At 38.4% G+C, this 23,449-nt stretch overlaps 1 protein-coding gene across 6 annotated transcripts in view; it reads left to right on the top strand.

The window, feature by feature from the left end:
• Positions 1 to 23,449, top strand: part of FBXW11 (F-box and WD repeat domain containing 11) — a 76,378-nt gene that overhangs the window by 16,500 nt on the left and 36,429 nt on the right. For 3 of the 6 annotated variants that reach the window (XM_075102220.1, XM_075102219.1, XM_075102217.1), the window contains 2 exons: positions 596 to 697; positions 22,528 to 22,590. In XM_075102220.1, coding sequence (XP_074958321.1) covers positions 647 to 697; positions 22,528 to 22,590 — 114 coding nt within the window. In that variant the 5' untranslated portion in view covers positions 596 to 646. The remainder of the gene's footprint in view (positions 1 to 595; positions 698 to 22,527; positions 22,591 to 23,449) is intronic. The other 3 variants (XM_075102221.1, XM_075102222.1, XM_075102218.1) reach the window with 1 other exon arrangement.

The raw sequence follows: 23,449 nt of genomic DNA, 5'->3' as shown, positions 1-23,449 counted from the left end.
CTCAGAAGTTAATGTCGGCTCTGCTGTTGGAATAAATAAGCACAAATTGTTTGAGAAAGTTGAGAAAGTACAGGGTGCCAAACCTTAATGACTGAAGCGCCTCCAGGTTGTATTCTAAAGACTTGTCACCCTAATGAAAAGCTCCTGTGCTTCTGTTCCCCAAGGGTGACTGCAGAGGCAAAAATCTCGCTAGCAACTATGTCCAGGCCGGTTTGCTGAGTAAAGCACCTTCCCCCACTGCAACAGAACTTCTGTCAGTAGCAACATGTGGATGCGTTGCTGAACTGATGGACCCAAACTGTAACAGCTCTGATACTGCTGGTAGTAAGTTGAAATGTTCAGCTGGGCACTAAAGGCAAGCGGTTGCAAATGAAGAAAATGAGCTCGTTATCCTTGATAGGACAGAGGGATGGATGGCTTATTTTCTGAAAAGGATCTTCAGTTGTTATTTTACCCTTGGCTGCTAACCTTGTGCTTAATGTAGAAATAACATAGATAAGTATCCACGTTAACATACTAATGAGTTGCCTGCCTTGAGTGATTTGTTGTGGCATCTAACTGCTTCTTCTCTTCCTTCCTTTTTGTCACCCTGCAGTGTTCTGTGCCAAGGTCTTTGTGGCTAGGCTGCTCCAACCTGGTAGAGAGCATGTGCGCACTGAGATGCCTGCAGAGCATGCCCAGTGTCAGATGTCTCCAGGTGCCTTTCTTCTTTCTTGTTGTAAATGTTATGCGTATGCTGTTGAGAGTTTTAACAAATGTTCAGGACTCTGTTTAATCAAATTGTTAAGTCTGCTAAATGTTTTTTGTGCATCCTTTTCTGAAATCTTCTACTTAACTGCATTGTAGGAGTGAATCTTAAGAGGGCTTTCTGTACAGTAGGCACTTGTGGGGGGGTGGTGAGCTTTTGTGTTTTATTGCCTGTTTACTGAAGTTGTGATATAAGTAGCATAGTTGTGCATGTTGCCTGCTACGTTTTGCTTTCTCATTGAATTAAAAAAATTAACATAATGAGCTTTGCCATTTCTTTTAAATTGCAGCGAACTGACTAGCCTGTAATATCTGTGTGATTTAATTTAGAAAGGATAAGCTTTTTATTTTCTAGTAAGTGTGATCCTGGTTATAGCCTTACATTACAGTCATTGCACATGTTTGAATGCAGAATAGTTAGCATGGAGTCTTGGAGCTCTTTAGGTTACTCTGTTAATTTAGCTTCTGAACTTTTAAAAAGTGAAGAACAAGGGATGGGGGCTTACTCTGCATAGAAGACCACTAAATCTCAAGTTCTCTGTTTTTCTTATAGTAAGCTGTTGAAGCTGAGCCTGCGTCATTTGTAGATGGGGGAATTGCTGCTGTTCCCTCACTGGTTTCGGAGGGATTGAAAACGATAAAAAGGGAGACTGATACCAGTTAACAATTTTGAGCTACCAGGATATTTACCTCGGAAAGAAAATTTAGAATATGTGGAGTAACTGTGTGGCAATTCCTGAAGTGTTTCTGAATGTAACATTTTTAGCAGAACATAACTATTATTTAATATTAGTATCTTTTATAACACAATAGCATTATTCAGTGTTTCAGTCTTTAATGTGCACAGAATGAATACTTAAAAGAAATTGTTTTTTGTGAATGAAAACTTTGAGGTCAGTCCATTTGAGTTCAGACACTGGAAAACATGAATGTCATGCCTTAGGGAGTAACCACGTGTTTTAAAACCTCTCCTCTTGCCTGCAAAACATGGCCACTTGAGTTCCAGCAAATTTGCATTTCAGAATTAAAAATTTATTCAAAACTTGTGTTAAAAGTACAAGAATGTTTTTCTGTTTGAATGCTTTGTTTCCAATTTTGAAATACTATTCAAGGGGGGGGAATCCCGTAACCAAGATAAATGTATAGATGGATAATACAATTTTATAGAAATGGGCACTGCATCATGGTCAAATAATAGTTACAGTAGATGCTTATTATCATGATAGTGCAAGTCACAGAGGCTTGGTGTGTGTCTTGGGAATATTTACAAGCTAGTTCTAATACAAGCTCTTCCTGCTCTTTCCCTGATCCTCAGCATTTACCCCCTCACTGGTAAAGTAAAATAAAACTCTTTTCAGTAGGAATTCTGATTTTTTTTTTCTCCTGAGACCTAACTTGTCAGTGGCCAAAGAGCATCTCAGAATTTTTCAGCAAGTGATCATAGTTGTTTTTAAGATAACAATGTTGGGAGTAGTTGCATGTAGCCTGGTGGGATGGCCCAGTAATCTTTTCAAGGTCTGTTAATGAGCCCTGGTGAGGGATATGAGCAGTGAGCTTGAAACAACTGCTGCTTTGTTGTTATGAGGCTGGTCTTTGGTGCAGACCTAGGGCTGCAATCCTACGCTTTCATGCTTAATTTTTTTTCCTCCTCTCTACCTGACTTCTGGATTTGTGACTATGCCTGATTGTATAAGAGAAATTTGAGAACTATTTCAGGATAGGAGCAGGTTTGCTGTTAACTTTTTTTTAAATGGTAGGTGTAGATCTTGGTTTCATGGACCTTGAGGCTTGGGGAGGGCTAGCTGCTGGACCCAGCATGAATTTCAAAAAGATGTGCATTTCTGCAAATAGCTGGTGTGGGAACTGCAGGGACTCCTTAATGATGAATCTGAGAACTTTGACTGCCCTGACCGAGGTTCTTATAAATCGGCTCTTTGGAAATTTCTTATCAGTTAGCACATTATAGCAAATGAACTGTTTCTTTCCCAACTGAACTTTCTGTTAACATTACAGAGAGAAAAATACATATATTTCATTGAAATAATAGTAAACCTGTTTATTGTGAACACTGTTTTTTCTGTCTGTTGCAGTATCTATCAGTAGGTTAGTTAACATAGTGGTTAACTATAAACTGAACAGGTGAAGGCTAAGGCCAGGTGGTAAACTAACTGATGTAGAATACATCGTATTACAAACTTCTATTGACAATATTGATTACATGACAAAATACAGAACAGTTTGTTCATGAACATACTGCTTTATACACAAGATTTTTTGCAAACCTGTTATCACACAGATGTGGTGTCATATATAATTAAGAACAACAGCTAATGCAGCTGTTATGTCAGGACATGCCACTTAGAAAAATTTCTCAAACCTGTCTTGTTTTCAGGAACTGCTACGGATCTGTCAGCTTTCATGAAATCCCCATTTGACGTACCAGTTAATTTGTGAAGGCTTTTTGCTCCATGTGCCTATAAGAATTTAACAATCCCAGAACATTTTTAACTATGTAATTGTAGCAGCTAATGGCAAACAAATTCTAGTAATAAAGTATATCACTGCAAGGACAACCACATTGTTCGAACTGGTGGGATTGCTTTGAAGCTGTCAGGATCTCAGTGTGTGGAAAGAAATAACTTTGTGTATCCAGCCTGTTGCTCTTCAGAAGCTGCTGAGGAGGGATTTCATCAGGGCGTTTGGCCCCTCGTGTGTTGCAGGGCTTGTGCTTTTCTGCTGCCTGCACCCTCCTGATGGGTTGTGTGGAGAATAAGAGGGATAGCTGTCCTATTTTTTTTTTAAAGTCTGCTTTTTGTAGAACTGCAACCAGGAATAAGAGGTTTTAAAACTTTCAGAAGCATCTGTGGGAGATATTTAAAACAAAAAACCCAAAAAGGTTCTCCTTTCAGGCGTGTGACTCAGTGATGCCTGAAGGGGAACTTGGAAGTGAAAGTGACACCAGCTGCTTTTCTCCATTTTTTTTTTTCACTTTTGCTACCATGACTTGCACTTCACTGTTTCCTGAGCTATAATCCCACATGTAAAGACAGGTAGGGCATGTAGATCAGGAGACCTTAGTTCTGTAGCACACATTCAGTTAGCATAATGATGATTAATAGGAAGTTTTAGAAGGGAAATATAGAAGCCCTTTGGTGATTCACAGAATTTGCCTGGGAGTTGTATCTGTTCTGTGTGTTGTATGTGTAATTAGTAAATAGACTGGGCAGTGGGGGGGAATCTAGTCTTAAATCTGGAGCCTTGTAGAATTTCTTCAGGAAGCTCTTATTCAGTCTTAGTACTTTTTCAAATGTTTAGGCTTCAAGAGTAATCTTCTGTCAGTCTGAAAGGAGAAAGCTGAGATTAGGTTTACTCTTGCCTTTGCATAATGTTGTTAGCAGTCATGAAACCGAAGTAGGCTTTTCTAAAATCAAGCTGTAACATTTAAGCAAATATCCTCTGATGCCAGTGGATTGGAGGTAGTGTTCCAATTCTCCGCACTTAGTCTGGTTTTGTATCCTGTGCATTTTCTTACACAATAAAATACCTTCATAGTTCCTGCAGTTTACTGGAGAAATATTTACTTTATGCATTCTGTGAGCTATTAGTGAATAGAGAAGAGAGATAACTCATATTAAAAAAAAATTTTACTCCCATTTGTGGTCCTTGAAGTTTGCTCTCATCTATTCTGATTTTCAGCATAATTAATATTATTTGGAAATAAAGTCCTTGGCAATTATTATCACTTGTTATTGTTGTATTGAAAAGCGTATATTAAATGCCAGTTCATAATACTTGAAACTAGTATAGATTATGAGGCATTATTTTTAACTAATATATTCAATAATGTTTTTGTACCAAGGAGCTTACCATTATAAACACACTTGAATTCAAATAGCTACTGTTTTCATCCTCTTTATGGATTTGACTGCAAGACTAAAAGCATGCTGGTCTCTTATTTAGGTGTTTAGATAAACTGGTTCTGTTACCAGCTGTGTAATGCAACCGTATGGATACATCAGCTTCCATAACTTAATCCTCATGAAGCATTGCAGTAGTTTTGAACATATTTTGTCACGCTGATTTGGGAAATAGCTCCAACAGCACTGTCATGCAAAGAGAAATATCCAGTGTTCTTAGTTCTGTAAGTAAACATCTCCAGTGTGAATTGAAGACTAATCATTAAGCAACAGCAGATAAATACTCAAGCATTGCTTTGAATTATTGCATCATGTAGGATTTGATGAAATAATGCTTGGGGAATAAATTATTAGATAGGTGTAATGAAATTAACCTAGTAACCAAATACTGCTCAACCCACTCTTTATTGTATTCAGTTATGCTTTTCCTTGACTTTTTTGAGATCATCGTATCTCTCAAAACTCTGCTTAGTTTTTCCTTGCTTATGTAGACCCACCCCAACATATTGGTTTTTTTCTATACCTTTCCATTTATTGTTCTTAAAATTTTCAGCCTAATTGTATTTAGCACCCTGCTCTTCCTTTTATATTCGCATGTGGGGTATATAGCTTGGAAGCTTTAACAGGGGACTGATGCACTACAGGAACAATAAACTTGTCACTTCCAGAGCTTCCAGCGTGAGAAGTGGACTTGTTCCTCCAGAGGTCAGATCTTAAAATTAACATAGGGCCTTTTTCAGACTTGAAGCTACCGCCTCCTCCCAGCCCATTCGCCTCATGGTCCGTAGGCTTGCGATAGTGCGCTTTGCTTTACCTGTCCTTTATCCTTGACTTCTGCACAATGGGATGTCCAGCTCTATAGGTTTTTCTTCATCTGCATTTTCATTCTTACACCACGTGTCCTGGTGATGGACAAGTAGTAGAAAGGTGACATTGGCTTAGTTCTTGCCAGTGTCGTTCCTGCTTATAGATTAAAACAGGAGTGTATTGATTTCCTCTCCATAACTGGAAGCTGTCTTCAAAAAAACGTGGTCTTAAAAGCCTTTTGAATTGGACTATTCATAATTTATTACTGTTCAGAAGAACTTACTATTTGCCGGTGGCATGTGGGGTTCTGGAGCATTAGGGTTTTAATATTTATTCCTTACAGTAGCATTCCCTGCAAAGGAAATTATTTCTTAGCAATAAGGAATCTCAGTGCTATCACAGCTGAGCTGGGGCACAAAGAAGGCAGTTTATCTTTCTATTTATTGATGAGATAAAATTTAGCATTGACTTTCTTAAGCTTCTGTTTGCTATTCTCTATTAATTTTGAGTTTCTGTTCATTGATGGTTCTATTCAGATTACCAGAAGAAAATACAACGGAAACTCTAGTTGGAAAAAATTGTATTTGAAAATGAAGTCCTGACTTACCGACGTGAAAACTCCAGCATTCTTTTTCATAGCAGTACTGTCATTTTCACAGTACAAATTCAGGCACACACATGAAACAGTATTCTTAAAACGTCAATGAGTGCAGTAGATGCATTCTGCTAAAACCTTTTCCTACAGTGCACGAAATCACAAGTCGGAAAATGATGAATAGCCTGTCGCTGTGTAGTCTGCATCCTTTTGAAAATTCTGTTGTTCTATGCGGCTGTTAAAATGAGTTGTCATAGCCAGACAACTGCTTTGCTTCTTCTGTCAAGTATTTGTAAATTACTTTGAACCTATTTGACATGCTTTCTGGTATTTTGCCTCAAAAGAGTGGGACTGTTACCATTTCTTTTTGGAAACAGTCCAACAGGTCCATTAAAAAGAAATACATATTTGATGCCTTTTCTTTGAAGGAACAGAGTGTTCTCTCCAGTATCTGAAATGTTTGTGCTTGTCCCTCTATTTTAAACAGATTTCTTCCTGAGATGGAAAGCTTTAAACCCAAGTATAGTATTGTAGAAGCTATTAAAGATATCTGTGCAGTAGGCCTGTTGCCATTTTGTGCAGTGAGATGGCCTGAATTGCCCAGTTTGTAGATGTTAAAATGTCCAGTTTCCATTCTGTAAAGCAGCAGTCCTTCCCAGTATTGTTGTTTCTTCTAGCTGAAGCTGGAGTCTCCTCTCAAAATTAATGGCAGTTTGGATTTTGTTTTCAGCAGTTTCTTATAATCTTGGTTGGTGGGTTTTTTGGTTTGTGTGGGTTGGTTGTTTTGGGGGGATTTTTTTTTAGTTCTCTATATGTGTGTGTTGCAGACTCTGAGGACTGATGTGACAGCTCAATTTAGTGTTGCTTGCATATATTACAACTGTTTTGCAAGTATTACCACATCTCATTTTACTTTTTTCCCCACTTTTTTTTCCTTCTCCCTCCCCTTCCTCCCCGCTCCAGTGTGTAGCTGTCCTGGTGGTCTCTGCCAGACCACACTGCAGTATCTCAGTGCACTTATTGTAGTGGAGTGCCCAAGACTGAGGCCAGTACTCCGGACGTGGTCTCAGGAGAGCCAAGTACAGCTCTCCCTGCAGTCTCTTTCAGTGACAGCATCTTGTTGCGGTGCTTCCTGATGGTGCAGCCACGGTTTGTTGCTAGGCCTAGACAGCAATAGTAAATAGTAAATGTAAAATGCAGGGACTGTTTTGGTTTGGTGAGTTTTTTTCTCCCCCACTAAGTATGATTTATTATCTGAAGGAAGGTGTGCGATAAGCACTTTTATCAGTCATCCTTTGTGTATTTGAGTGCTTTCAGTTTTATGACTTTATTAACTAAGCCTCTTCCTTCTCAGAGGCAAGAAGAGAGATCTTCTCTTTATTGGGTCAATTCATATTGTTTATTTTTAAGTAGAAGAGTGTGGTTACTTACTAGATTACTTTAAACTTCAGCCAGTGAGCTAGTGTTAAGCTACAAACCAGAGCTCTTCCTCTTTAGTTTCCTTAACTGAGGAGCAGAAGTGTGTTCCCTGATATCAGAAGACAAGCAAATGGACTAAATATCTGTAAGTTCTGGTTCCTGATTTTCTCCAGACATGACGCATATCAGTCACTTGTAGCTGACTATGGCTTCTGCCTATGGGGTCCGGCTGTGTTCATTCTGGTCTGTGGTAAGCGTGTGGCAAATGGCAGCTGCAGGCTGGGAGGCGAAAGGCAGGCTGCGAAACTGCTGTGCAAGCTGGGGTCATCTGCTGTGTCTTCTCCAGGGTGGGGCTGCTTGAGAGCTGCGAACTGCTAACCTTTCTGCTTGTGGGTAAAGAGTTTTGCTGGTTTAAACAACTTTGTATATACGAGCGCTGCTTTTTTTTTTTTGATTTCGGTGTTTTGAGCAGTTTTTAGAGAGCACTAAGGGTCATATTCTTTGTCCCCATGTGGCAAGCTTGCTTGAACAGAAGAGTGACTTCTTTCAGGAGCCTGGTTCTCTTTCTAAACAGCTTTTCAAGTTATTTCACCTGTGGCTGTTAGTTGGTGGGCAGTTCTCTCACCTTTATTGTTGCTTCAGAAGTTGCTGGTATTCAAAAGTCATTAATTTACTTAATCAGTAATCTCTACCATAGAGATTAGGAGGAAGTGGTGATGTGACTCCCTTTTGAGATATTTCACTAAGCTGCTGTCTGCTGCAGAAGGGACTTCTGAACGTAGGATAAGTAATGTGAGTTTAGAGATCTGGTCGTTATTCCTTTAGGTGACTTGCTAGCCTTCTGCTAGTGTTTCTCTTGTACCATTTAGTCCTCACAGTCTGTCGTCTCAGATTGGGAAGGATATGTCCCTAAGGAGGCGAGGACATTTCTTCATGATGGATTCATGTATCAACACAAGATACTAGGCCTTGCCTTAGTAAAGCCAGAGCCATTGCTGCAACAGATGAGCATAATTTCAAACATAAATTCATGTTCCTCAGAAAAGCTAAGCCAATCACACTAAGCTTAATATATTTCACAAGTAGTGGGCAGGAGCTGTTATTACTGATACCTCTTACAATGCATCTGCAGAAGACTGTGTCTTGGAGTGGAGAGATGTTGTTAGACACACCTTTGTGCTTATGCTTTCTCAACGTCCTTTGGAAAAGAGGACTTTTGCTGTCTGATTCTGTTATGGTGCAAAGAAATTTGCTTGGTCATGTGCCCTGCTCTCTGCCTGCCTTCTAGTAGTGCCACACTTAGGCTGGGAGGGAACAAAATCTTTCTTAGGAGAAGGAAATGCAAGGTAGTCTATTCCAGGTATATTTGGTATAGTCCTTTTCCTTGCAAGTATTTGGTCTATTTGCTACACAAGTTTTCAAGGAAACAGAAAATTATAATAAAATATTTCCTACCAAGATTGAAATTACATTTGTGCAGTGTCTTCATGCAGTACTGTCAGATTTCTTACCAGAAGTGTCACCGGCAGAAGGATCGGGTGCCTTGCTTGTGGAGAATTAAGCAGCAGTCTTGATATCAGTGTTAGTAATGATTTTACCAATATTAATATTTCCACTGTAAGAGTCGTCACCATAAGGACATCTATTCTTTCAGTGTGAAATGTTCCTGGGGTGCTTAACAGACAGGCCATTCCTAGGTTTCCCTGGGCCTCCTTTATTTGCAACTGATGAGTTGCCCTGTAGGCCTTCAAGGCTGTGGCATATGAGAGTCTTCACATAGGTGGTTTGGCTTTTGTGATCCTTTGAAATTGTGGTAGAAACCAAGTAAATCAAAGGAGGTGTCGGAGTCAAGGATAGGAGAGCTGTCTACAAACCCAACGGCAGGATTGAGCAAATTTTACCAATACCCATTTGTCAAGTATGGAAGAAGTGGTACAGCAGAGAAAGAAGAAACTATAATCAAAATCTCTTACTACTTAATATTTTTATGGCAAAAGTCATGTTTGCAAAGCACCACTGCAGAAAGTCTTGACTTTGTGGCACATTATGGTCTCCCAGTACTTTGGACAAGTGAATTTTACAGATACTTCAGAAGTTTTAATTGACTTTGCGCTAGAGAAATAACACAGGTTGTATTAATCCCAACCTTTTAACTTACTTTTTAAGCATTTAATTCTGTTCAGTGGCATTGCACTGGTGTTTTTAGAAACTCTCATCTGTTGAAGCTGAACTCTTCGCTTTTTAATTCTTACATGTTTTTTTTTTTTGCATTCCTGAAGTTCACACATAATTTTTAATGCAATTATTAAGCCGGGCCTTAGGCATGTACTTTGGATCATTTCTCATATGGTTTTTGTATTTGTTTTACTTTTTTGTAACCTTTTTAAAGAAATAAACTGCTAAATATTTACTATAAAGTATTTGAATTCAAACATCTTTGGGCATGTGTATGGACACTTGAGTTGTTTTCCCTTGTGTGTTGTAACTGATAAATGTTGAACATCGTTGTACTGAATGCATATAGGCCATTAAAGTTTAAATTTGGTAGAAAAAACTCCCAACACTAATGAATAAAAGTGGACTTAAGTTTTCACTGTGAGTTATTCAGTAGCTAATAATTAAAAGCCCTACTTGAAAAATCACTTAAGGAAGGATCAAGTGAGGATATCTTTAAAGTTGTATATATGATTGTAGAATTTGAATGCATACTTGAATTTTGAAAATTACAGTACTTTGTCTGCTTTTGAAGATGCTTGAACTAGAGAATTTATTCAAGGCATATAATACCAAAAAGATATTTAATGGTACAGGAGTCCATGTACAGTTCTGTACACTTAAGCTCAGGTTGTTAGAGCAAATGTAATCTGAAAATATCAAGCTTATATGTAAGTACGTGTTTTGGGAAAAATGGTAAGAATTAGGCCGAATGCCTTTGAGTTCAGTGCCAGAACAGTAAAAATGCAGGATGCCTGCTGCTAAATGATTGTTGTCACTTTACTGTAGAGACTTTTATATTGTCCTGCAGTATCTATTAAATTTTTTTGAGCCCTGCTAACATCAAAGTTATCCTTCAGTGCAGTTTGTTGGAAGCAAAAGCCCTTTCAGACTCTGAATTGGGCCACAGAAACCATAGCTGGCACTTTTGTATAATGCCATCCTTTTGTTCATAAGTAAAAGAAACATGTAGCAGTTTTCCTATTGAAGTGACATCAAACCCAACTGTCTTCAGGAAGTGAGATACGATTGCTGGCACGCTGTGGTGGTCACAGCTTTGGTTTCAAGGCTTCGTTGCACAATATGTTGGTTTCAGCTGTCCCCTGCCTTTTTGATCTGCTGCCCCGTACAACAGCTTGCCACCTTTCATTTACACCAGTACAAGATGGTGTTCTGTAACGTAAAGTCACTGATGTGATACAGAATAAAAATAATCTTCCTAAAAGAGGAACATGAGATGTTGGGCAACTGTTCCTCCCGTTCTCAAATCCTTTTCTGTAGAGTCTTATAATGATGTGTTTTTTTGTATTAATCAACTGTAACTTGAAGTTGTGGGGAGAAGGGGTGCTGGCCTTACAGGTCAGGAACATTTAGACATCCATTATATAAATAATGTGAAATCTAAATTATACAATTGCACATTCCTTTTAATACCTAGGTAAAATCAGCGCTTGAATGCAGAGTGTCTGGCTAACACTAGGTGAGGCTGAGTGGATATTTGAAAAAATGATTTGGGTATATTTTTACATCATGTATTACTGAAAGCTTCTTTCTTTAGCTGAAGTTAGTCCACAGCCTTTTTTGAGATAAAGCTTTCTCCAGGCTTTCGGTTGCTTGGATATCAGCAATTTCAAAACACAATGAAATTGTGTATAAGCAAAAGATTGTGTTTAGGAGAGTGAGTAATTGGGATTTCCTGAATAGTTGTGATGGACTGATAGTTTCATGAGTTGCCAAATCTGGACTACATTGCCATACATCTTTGGAGGAAAAAACTGAACTTAAAACAGCACTGGATTCTTTCTCGGAATAGCAGACTTGTTTTAGGCTTTAATTTTATTGACTATTTCATTGTAGTGGCTACTTCTTCTGTATTTCTTTTGTGTGCAAATACCTTCTCTTTTGCAAAAGACAAATACTGGAGGGTTACTGCAATTTTATTATTGCAGGCTCCTCAGTGTTTTTGAGTAACCTTTTTGTAACTTTTACAGAAAAATTTTGTATAGAAACTCTTCAAAATCGGTTAAGGCTTTGCTAATCCTTGGGGAAGAGCAAAAACCAAAGAAAGACTAAATTCTGATGTGGTTCTGTTGGCCAGGGGAAGTAAGGAGTGATATAGAAGATGAAGTGCCAGAATCTGGTCCTAGAAAAATTGGAGAAAATACATAGGTGTGCTTGGAGAAAAGTATTGAATGTTTAATTGAAGCTTATAGCTTCTTTTGAATCTCCAATCCTAGTATATTAGTATTTAATACCAGTGAATTTGTGGCTGTAGGCTTGTAGTTGTTTGCAGTTGCTTATTTTTAAATTATTCTTCAGTTATGTGCGCTTTGATATATGTGTGTGCTTAGCCATTTTTTTTCAGGCTGGAAGTGTGTGTCCTCTGCTTCTCTTCCCCTGGTCCATTTTATTGTTTTGCTCGAGGGTTAAAGGGCTGCAGATCTTTTCTAGATCTTAAGGGAAGAAAAAGGTAACAGGCACCAGTGCATGGGTTAAACAGTAGGGAATATGAGAAAAAAATTGATCGGATTTTGAAAAAATGGCTTAATGATCTTGGTCTTTAACTGGCTGCAGTGTCTGTATTTCTGAAGCCCATTAATGTCCTGATCTTCATACAGCTTTTTAGACACCTTTGTGCTGAGGGTTGTGCCTGTCTTCCGGCCAGCGTGTTGAGGTAACTAAATTTGGGCAGAGCTGGTTTCACATGGAACCAGCAGCAGAGATCTGAACCTAAATTTCCTCTGGGAATCTAGGAATAATCTTGAAGTATTTTAACTTGGCAGCAGGCAGCCAAGTTGCAAATGTAGTTAATCTTAACACAGGTTAATTTATTTTTGATGAATCTGAAGTAATCTAATTACTAGTTTAGCCTGAAATTTGCTTCTGAGATGTTACTTGTTATACCTTTAATCTGAAATACTGTTAACGGGCTTATTAATTGTGCAGGAAAGAGTGGTGTTTTCTGCCTTGTTTACCCATGAACACAGTGCAGAGAAAAATGTACAACTTACAGCTTTTGTACACAGCTGTGTTGTACAGCATGAAGTGTAATTTGAATTTTGCCTTGCGCCTGACTTAGGGTGTCCACCCAGTGCAAACACTTCTGGTAACGATACTCCATTTGAACTACTTGGCTTTTAGGAGGTGTGTGCAAGCTGGCTCAGGGCTTTGAAACTGAGTGCTAATGTAGAAATACATTGTTGCAGGGATGCATCCATTAGCTCTAAAATGTCTTGGCTGCTTATAGAGTCCTTGAAGTCAGCTGCTGTTTGTGTGCTTAAATTCCTTGGTTAAAGTGGTTCTGATGGATGTACTAATTTGAGCAGTCAGCAGTGAAATGCAACTTTCTAAAGAGTTTGTTTTCCTTTTACAAGTCCTATAAATGAATAGATGAGTGAATGTGAAGAGGTTTCTTTGCTCTGGAAGGAAGAAGCTCTTATAATCTTGAGCCAGTATTTGCCCCTCAAGTTTCATTTGTGGTGTTTTTTATATGGGAAATAAAAGCTAAAGGGGCTCTTTACTAGGTATTGAGACAGTTTCTAAGGTAGTAAATCCTGCTTAATGTTTCCATTATACCGAAAAAACCCCAATTTTGACATATCTAATCCTCCTAGCTTCCTAACAAAATCCAGTTATTTAGGGTAGCTTTTGGCATAGTTGTAGATGCAAATGGTCTGAACAAATCTGGAAGCTCTGAAAACTTGTTGCCTTTACTTCAGTAGTTCCAACAAGTTCACTGTATAGGTAACATGATTTGAAGTTTCCCTGGGGTTTAAATGTGCAGAGGAAAAACTGTTTGACTTAGTGATGCATTAAAATTAGACATGCAAATAGGTTCTACCTAAATAGGTTTATTTGGAAAATTAATTAGGTGAACCATTAGCAATATTGTTAGTGCAAAACCAATAATAGTAATTGTAGCTGAGAACTTGAGGGACCTTCTCTTAATTAAAAAAAACAAAAAGAAAACCAGCACCTTGCTCCTAGTGTCTGTGTACGTTTCTACAGCCAGTTTGTCGCAGCTGTATTTCTGATAATTCTGATGTAAACATTTTACTGTTAAAATTGTTATCTGCAGGCGGAAAGGATTTATCTTTTGGGATATCTGTACTCTAGAGTTGTGGAAGTTAATTCAGAAATGTTTTAGGAAGGCAATTGCAACCATTTGCAGTGATATCAATGATAAGCCTAATGAACACTTTAATATACCATTTAAGTATTGAGATTTTTCTGCTTTGGCAAGAAAGTGGATTACTAATGTACTGTACACATATAGTATCTGCCAAGAAAGGCTGAGTGACTGTATAGTTAAAGGCATGAACTGAGACAGCTGAAAAACAAGCCACACTTATAAGCTGAAAGTATAATTAAACCTCCTGTTAGGCTGGGGAAGGGCTGCAGAGTCCAGCTGGTTAGTAAATTAAGCCAGTTTTCATATGAAGTAAAACATGATCAGTAAGCCTCAGGTGGAGCATTGCAGCAAGACTTGCTAGCTGCCCTTACTGCTGGATGCTTTCACAACCTAAGTTTTTCTTTTACTATTATTATTATTATTATTATTGTTTCAAATTTTTTTCAACTACCAGCTTGATATGAGCAAGGAGACATTGTGAAAAATATAACAGCAAGGCTTAACGTAGCCCCCAAACCTTGCCTATCTGAATTTAAATCTGCATTTGCCATTTTTTTTTTTTTGGCAAGTCTGCATAAAACTAGTACGTTCTATTTTGAGGGACAGGTGAAGAGAAAGTGATTAAAAAAATACATATACACACACGTGAGGCTCAATTCAGCAAAACAGTTTGCATGATGTGCAAGTTTTGCAAGCCTTCACAGTTCAGTACTTGGAATGGTGCAGGGATGAGTCATCAAATTGCTATAATTACACAATTTAGTACTCATTGTCCTTGTAAATTCAACGTATTAATATAGGATGGATACAAGCAGTTTTTGATTACTGACTCTTTACTCCAGACACTCAGAAAATTAAATGGGTCTTCGGGTGTGTTTGAAACTGTTATGCAAGGACTATGTTAGACATGATCCCACAGTACCTGTTGAGGTAAGCCCGCCCCTAAGAAGTAACAAGCTATTACATATTTACAAAAAAAGAGGGGAAAAAACCAACAGAAACAACAAAAAACCCAACCCAAAAACAAAACAAAAAAACAACCCATGGATTGCTCAAATTGGCTGATGGATCAAAAACATCATCCCCATTTAATTCTAGTAACTATACCTGCTGCTGAAAACACCGGATGTTGCTTGATTTTTCTTTTTTCTAGTGATGTCTGTTTGCTGAGTGGAAATACATGCGTGCTTGAAAATAGCTGGTAACTCAGACAAAAGTAGCACATTATTACATTGTTGCATCCTAAATTGACTGCTAGTTTAATCAGTGAAATTTTTTTTAATGCTAATGTTTATGAGAATCTGTATTGCACTGTTTCTGAAGTTCTAAAAGCCAGCAGGGTGATTTTGCTCTTATGGTACTTACTTCATCAGCAGTTGTGCTTTGCAGGTTGGTGTATGAATTACCAAATTAACGGCTCTAGGGGGTAGTTTCAGACTGCAGTTTGTGCATGCAACTGCCTGTTAAAAGGATGTGCCATCACCAAAAGCTCTGTGATGAAGTTGGAGCCCTTGCTTAGCGTTTCGTAGAATTGGATCAGAAGAGTAATTCTGAACTGCTGATAATTTTCATGTGTAACTTCATTTTGAAAACAAGTTATGTAGTTTAGTCCTCTCGACACAGCCTACGCTGGTCTGACTTCTGAGACCAACTTCATGTTAAGTCAGATATACGGAATGTTAAGAGAATGCAGTTAGATATTTACAGAAGATCAGCAAATTATTTTGTAATGAGGTTAAGGTGAAGACTGATACGTGAGAAACAAGGTTAAAATAGTGGTACTAATTGCCAGTCATCAAAGCATTCGCGATTAATGAGAACCTGTTTAGTACCTGCTTGTATTCTTTTGAACCTGCAAAAATAACTGTTCTGGAACATTTAGGTGAAAAACTAGTTGAAATTTTCTTTGAGCAGAGAGGCAGGAGCAGGTGACTGTTGTTTTGGGGGGATTTACTGATCTGGACAAAACTTTCTTAACAGTAGAGTAGGCCTTTGAGAGGTGTCAAACTGGGTATGTATAAATATTAGGTGTCTTAAAAACATCACATCTACAACTTGTTGTCAAACTACAGTGTGTGTGTTTTTAGAGACTTTAAACACAAACTGGGTAACTGTCTGCTGGCACTGAATTTACGCTGTCTTCTTGTAAACTTCTTGATGGTTAGTTAGAGGCCAAATAAAAACTATGCCTTATTTTTGGTATGAGGGTTTTTTCTAATTTTGCCTTCAGCTGTTGGATCTTGGTATACTCTTTTAGTATTTCAAGTATATTTTTGTTTGAACTTCCAGCAATAACTACACTAAAATAAAACCTGGCAACTGGGAGAATAGCTAGCTACGTAAGAAATTATGCATATTGAGCTTAATTTGTGCAGATCCCTAGTGCTTACATAAATAGTTTAATTTAAGCTGAAACAAGCAGTTCCTAATACATATGTCAAATATAGACACATCCATGGTCAGCAGAGTTAACTTTCAAGTTAGAATTATAGAATACCTCACGTTGGTAGGGATCCATGAGGATTATCAAGTCTATCTCCCTGTTCCTTGCAGGACTACCTAACCTTGGAGTTTTGTTTTCAAAGTACTTTATAGTGTCACTGGACAGTAGATTGAGTTTATCTACCATCAAATATTTTCAAACTCTTTATTTGGAAATTAATTTGGCTGGGGGCTCTATTTTCTACTTTTCTCAAGGTTTTTTTTTTATTTTCCTGCATAAATGTATTATCTCACTAAGTTAAAAAAAAACTCCGATATTTTATCTTGTTACGTAGTTAATGGAGAAATAATGCAAGGAATAATTTTCTATAAGCAACATGAGTGAGGTTAAACCTGCAGCTAGAGGTATATTGTTGGTGGTCCTGTCTTCTTTGTGAAGCCAAACATATTTATTGCCCAGATTTGAATAACTGTCCATACCTTTTTATGCCTGCTCCTTTGATATGGCAATCTTTTATGGCATTCCTCTGCACGTAGCCTATGGCTATGGTTCTGAAGAAATTTTTTGAAGTGATGAATCTTTGCAGTGCTTAGTATTAGCACACTTTGTCAGTGACCACCTGTTTCTGACTTGGTGTTTGAAGCAATGTATTTTTATAGACTGGTGTATACAGATTTCTGAGGGCTGTGGGAAGTAAGGGATTTGGTCCTTGCTGTGAGAAGAGTTGATTCAAATCTTTTGCAGTTTAGGTTTGTGGTTCTCCAACTTTGTTCAGAGTTCGTGCTATGGTACATTGTTATTAAGAGTATCTTAGTTAAAAGAAGAATATCCCCTCTTATCCCTAATGAAGTATCAAGATGTTGTTAATAAACACTGTTTAACAGGCTCCTGGATTAGAAAATGGTGGCCATTATGCTCTAAGGAAAGGCTTGCATTCATTTTGAAATGCTTTAAACGATTCAGGGTTTTCTTGCTATATTAAAAGCAGGAAGCCATGAGGGACATGTGCTCATTGCTTTTTAGATGGTAAAGATGTTTACCCAGCCTTCTTCCTTACTGATGTGGTCCAGTTGTCACATAGGACAGTGGATTCCTCTCCTCCTCTGGGTGAACATGTAATTAATACCTTCAGCAATCCTTGTGCTGGGAGAGCTGGTTTCAGAAGGCAATTTGAGTATAGAGAGCTCAGGCTTAATCTGCTGTGTTTGACTTCAAGCTATCCAAGTATGTATTAGTTATATTTTATTGTTTCTTCAACTTCTCTAAAGTCAGATGTAGATGTGACTTGCTAAAGGAGGTCAGAGCATGTTCAGCTGAACTGTTTTGATTAGGTTTGCTTATTTTGTAATTTTAACTGAAATGTCCTGATATCTTTTCCAGGGAACAAGAATTTTCTCAAAAATTAAATTTTTGAAGTCTTGGCTTGATCTTTAAGTCAGGTCAGAATTACTGGTGTAGTCTCAAGGGTAGTGGGAAATAGGCGTTCTTGTTTTCTATCATATTCTCTTTCATTATGGCTGGAAATATAATAATTGAAGACAGGTGTTCTTTTTTCAAGGTAACACAGCTATTGTCCAGTTTTGTCCATCCATCCTTTGTATACTGACAATCCATTCTTTGGTAGGGAGAAGTGTTTCACTGAAGAAACATAGTGAAGTTGTCTGCTTTGCTGGATACTACTGCTGCTGCTTGTGTGTCTTGTCCCAGTTCCCAGGATTACTGCTATCTCTTTATAATTGCTGTCTCGATACTGGAACTAAAACTGGGTTAAAGAACAAAGCTGCACCATGCTGTTTCTCTTCAGAGTCAATTAAGTGACTAAAGGCACTCCCAAGTCCTGAAGCATGGTGGAAACCTGTTACCTGCCTGTAGCCAACACAAATCTGGTAGAAGTCTGGTTAGCCTGCACAGGTTTGGTAGATTTCTGCTAGGAAAGATACAGCTTTTTTTCATATATCTCATGAGTGAGATGAGCCTTGCAGGCTTAGTGCCATTCACCTGCAGAAATTTAGGTGCTTTTGCCCCTAATGCCACACAATGTGGAACTACTATGCTCGAGATGCCAGTTTTAGTTGCTACCAAGTATGTAACGATCTTAACTGAAACTGATTTATGAAGTTTTATAATACCTACAAAATTTTTTGCCTTTAGGCAAAGGTTCATGGTTGTTTTCACTGTGGAAGGTTTTCATAATCTCCAAGGAAATGAGCTTTATGTAATTACGCTGCTTGTCAGTACCTCTTTCTCCCCAAGTAACTTCTGAACCCGTTTGCCATGTTCATCTACATCTCATAGAAATCCCAAAGACTTGAGGTATTGTGGAGCAGAAAGACTAAAGAAACCTTGAAGTTGCTGCAGAACTAGGCAAGGAATATGGGATGCAAATCTTCAGGAAACAAGGTTTTAAAATTCTACAGCTTGTAGAGCAATTTGTAAATTTGACTGCTATTGCTGGTTACCATTACTAAAAATAGACAGAGGCTTTCTTCAGTGTAACTTTATTCAGCTGAGTTATAACAACTATAAGGCAATGGAAAACATCTATCCTTAGACCCATTGTTATCACTTTGCTGTTGCTGCCATTCCCAGTAAGGGAGGGAGAGCGCTTATTGCAGGCTGACTAATTAAGGAATGACAGCTGGTTGGAAATATCATTCTACTTTTGCAAGAGCTGTGAGCAACTTAACAAGAATTTCTGGAAAAAATGAACTTATAAACAGGATTAATTGACAATATTTAGAAGTTACACTTCCACTGTGAGAAGCTGTTAGGCTCTTGTGGTTGTGGCGGTAAAAAAAATCAAGCCTGTTCTTTGAGTCTTCAAGTGCAGGTCAGTCATATTGCAGGGGCTCACGGCCCTGCCAGAGTAACTGAATGAGAGGTCATTGTTTGCACCAGGTCTTGATGCTGTTCAGCAGCAGAGCTGCAGAGAAATGGAGTGTAGTCCATGTCCATGTTAAATCCACTTTAAAGCTGCTTGGGAAAACTGCAGAGGCGGCCAGCACAGTAGCTTTATGTAGAGGGTGGGTGGGGTAAACAATAAGGTACACATGGAGAGAAGAGAACAACCTGATGGAGGGAAGAGTTGAATTTGTAGATGCTTATCTTCCTTCTTGCACAAGAGCTTGGGGGCCTTCCGCGAGGGCTAGTGACACCAGCTGTTAGGAATTTTGAAATTACTCTTTTGCCAAGTGCTGTGGATGTACAGGACAGATTAGAGTTGTCTAATTGCTTCTTCCAGACACCAGGACAAGATCCACTGATCATCTTTTAGTCTTCAGTTAGTGGGCTTAAGTGCTTTAGAGACGCATTAGAGTCTGTGTACAATATGTAAAATTTGTTAAGTTATGGTGTATGTGATCTGGGGAATAACCCCAAAAGTTAAGTGTTTTAAGACAGAAGTAGAGAGAATTTATTAGGAAGAAAAGATATAATAGGGAAAAAAGCTATATATTTGGGAGTAGAAAGAACCCTCAAGCTCGAAAATATAGTAAGAAAACATGGAGTGAGTTTAGGATGGGAAAAGAGAAAAAGCAATAAACACACTGGTAGATACCATTAAATTAACGCAGCTACCTATTTCCCAATTAAATAGATAAATACAATGTTATTTCCAGCCTAAAACTCAATCCATGCAGTCTGCCCTCATATTCATGGCCCAGATGTTGAGAAGTCATGGAGCTATCTCTCAGCACCAGTACTGCCTGTGCCAGGTTGCCCATTTGTGGATCTGAGACATTGTCCTCTTAGCCAAGACTGTGCTCTGATACTTTGAAGGAAGAGGTACAAGTGGAGAGGGGTAGGAGAAATGCAGTTTTCCTACTTCTCCCTTGTATCAGTGGACATGCCAAACCTGTAGCATCTCCTTGAAGTCTGCTGCCTAGTTTTCTTTCTCTAGGCAGCAGCAGAGGCACAGTAGAATTGAGCAGGTGCACACTGAAGATAAAAACTTGCTCTGCAATCAATAGCCTAGTGTGGAAGTCTGATCACTTTGAAGTATGTGTGTTTGCACACTTTGCATTGCAGTGCTGCTCTGCTATAGCTTTATTATATGTTCCTAGAATGAAAAGATGTAACATTTAGGAGACAGTTCTTTGCTAACTCCCTGGGATATAGGCTATGATCTGAGACATTTCCCAATAAAAGAGTGGAAGAAAGCAATATCAGAGTCTCGCTGTGACTTAACAAAGGAAAGTTAAGTTGGGGCTAAATTGATGTAATGTGGGATTTCTGCCGAATATGCTGACCCAAGCCATCCATGTTTGATATTCTCCATGAGAGTTCCTGTTCCTTGCTCTTAGCTCACAGGATTGGTGCAAGTATTTATTGTTCTACTAAAAAAGAGGATGAGATGTTCCTTACTCATTTAAGCACATAGTAACTGAAAACAACATATCACTGTAATGAGTATTTATACACATTCAAATTTTAAAGTAAACTAAAAAACCCAACACCCAAACAACAACAAAAACGGAAACACCCAACAACCCCCCCGCAAAAAAAAAAAACCAAAACCAAAAAACTGTGTGTAATTCCCTGGAGCAATGTTTGCTGGCGTGGGCCAGTTGGGTACCAGTAAGTCTACAGCTGATCTGTGCTCCCTCTTGTGGCACTGTGCGGTGGGAGAGCATCATTTGCACATTTTTTGCAGATCAGTAACAGTACTGGTTATGAACAGTGTGTAGTTACGAATAACTGGAATGACTCTCAAAAGACTGTAATTTTGAAAATGTGGAAAGGGTAGTTTACTTTTCCAGCGTTACTGCTCTATGTAGTCCAGAAACACTAAAATACATGTATCTGTGGAGTAACACAAAACCTTTACTGCCTTTGTCCATGTTCGGATTCCTCACTAGCCGTGTCCTGGGCTTGTATTTGTCATTATCATGTGCATCATAACCAGATAGACTTGAGTTTTCCCATCACCCAGTGGACATAGTTTTCATAATGCAGTCTTTTGTCTGTGTTGCATGCTTTTTTATACCTAAGTGCAAGGCAGAAAAGGGTTCAGGGTAAACTTCAGACAAAGCGCTGTAGTCAGGTGGTGGAGGAAGGCTTGCCTGTCAGGGTAATACTGTTAATTTTTCAAGTTTTCTGGTTTTGGTTTGGTACATCCCTTACACAAGAAAGAGGAGATGAAGTGGTAAATGCTTTTGAGGTGGAATTGTGTTTTGAATGGGGGTTGAATGTAGTTGTTAAGGGGTTAATCCATAATCTATGATGGCAAGAGTAAAGGAATTGTGTGACTTATTCCATCATGTGTTTTACTTGAGTGCATTGTTCCTCTTTCTGCTGAGACAGCTGGTAGCGGGGAAGAAGGCTGAAATGAATACAGACAATGTTTTAAGACTTTCAGTTTTTCATGATAGCCCTCTGCCAGTTAGCCAGTGTCTCCTGGGTGTGAATGGCAGGGTGGACAGGGTTGGTGGGAAGCTAAATGAGCAGTAATTGTCTACGTGTGGGGTACCAGTGGGTAGGTGGAAATAGGTGGTAATGGTGGTAGGACAGCAAAAGGGAGTAGAAAATTAAAAAAGAAAAAGGGAAGAAATGAGTGAAAGATTTTGAAAAAGTGAGGTAAGCTCTAAAAGAAACATTTGCAGCTGAATGTTTATAGAAATTCTTACATCTTGTTCTTGAAGAAAAGCAAAGAAAACAGTAGGGAGAAGCAGTTATGATGTGGGGAAAGCACTGTAATTAAGTCAGGGTGAAGAAAGATGGTGAGTGCCAAGGGTTATAGGACACAGACTGTGGCAGTGAATTAGAGACGTTCTGCAGAGAACAGTCCCTCCTCCTTGTGGTGAGCTAGAGCTGGAAAAAAAAAAAATCATATTGTGTTGCATGTAAGTAGTGTATAGTGATTTTTTTTTTCTTCAACTAGACATATGCAATTTAACTTTGGCAGAAAGTGCTAGTTGATTACTTTGACACATTTAATTACTTTGGCTTGAGTAGGATGAAAGTGAATTTATTTCCCAGTGAGAAGAGCGTTGAAAGGCTACATGAAAACTTGTCAAAGGAAACTGAAGAGGGGTTGGGAGTTAACTTTACAGTAAATGAAATTGATAAATATGTCAGTTAAAAAGGGAATTTATTTACAATACCCAGGTTTTGTGGCCAGAAATATTTGATAATTCTGTTCACTGGGAAAATGAATTTTATCTGTTTAATTGATTTGCATTTTCATAATGCTTGTAGAGCAAGGAATTGCCATAGAATAAAAAATTGAAGTCATAATTCTTTTTTTTCTTCCTAGAACACGTCAGTAATGGAGGATCAGAATGAAGATGAGTCTCCAAAGAAAAATACCCTGTGGCAGGTAGGACTAACATTTGCATAGAAAGAGAGTTGGCATGTGTTTATATGTTCCTGCTTTTGAGAAACTTCCAAATCTTGCGTCTGCATAATCATCCTTGCATGTAGTTGACTGTATCATCCTAAAATTAGCTCAGCCTTCAAGTGAAGGATGACGCTGATGAATAACACTTGAGAAATTACTAGATCTTCTCAGATTTTGTAGTTTTTGCTGACCTTGAAGGGACAATTCTGCATCAAAGGATACTTGGGAATACAGTTCAACCTTTCTGAGCATGTGACTGTCATTGAAAAGGAAAAATTCAACACCTTCTCATGGCAAGAAGTTCTAACCAATTTGCTTTGAACAAGTTTGGGAATATTTCAGAGAGCTGGCAGTTGTTCCCCAGCAGGCATCTTGGTCTCCTGAAGGGCTCAGAAGAGCCTGGCATCAATTTTTGGTTCTATTGACTAATTAGCACTAAGTCCTGGGGTGGTGTTCTTGCAGCATCCTTAGTTGTATCTAAAGCTCCCAGGATTTTAAGGATGTTTTTATGTGGATGCCCCAAACATTAACATGAGCTGTTTTTCAAAAACAAACTGAGGCCTTGACATCGTGTAATGCTCAGTTTTCACTTATAGACAAGCAGCTCAAGGCTGACATTGAAGGTCTTGAATTTTTGTGTTAGAGTATAAGTACCTAACTTTGGTATGTCTCTAAATGTGCATTGTTTTAGCTGATGGAACCCATTTAAATCGTTTGTGGGGGCAGACTGCAGTATGCAGTAGAGGCAAACTGCAGTGTACAGCAGAAACCACTGGTTTAATCTGGAAAAGTTTGTTTTAAGAAGAATTAAATTCCTTGATGCTTAAATGGTAAGAGG

The sequence above is a fragment of the Phalacrocorax aristotelis genome, chromosome 8 (assembly GCF_949628215.1).
Source record: "Phalacrocorax aristotelis chromosome 8, bGulAri2.1, whole genome shotgun sequence".
NCBI classification, from domain to species: Eukaryota; Metazoa; Chordata; class Aves; order Suliformes; family Phalacrocoracidae; genus Phalacrocorax; species Phalacrocorax aristotelis.
Note: the sequence above shows the minus strand (reverse complement) of the source record. Positions and strands in the feature narration are given on the sequence as shown.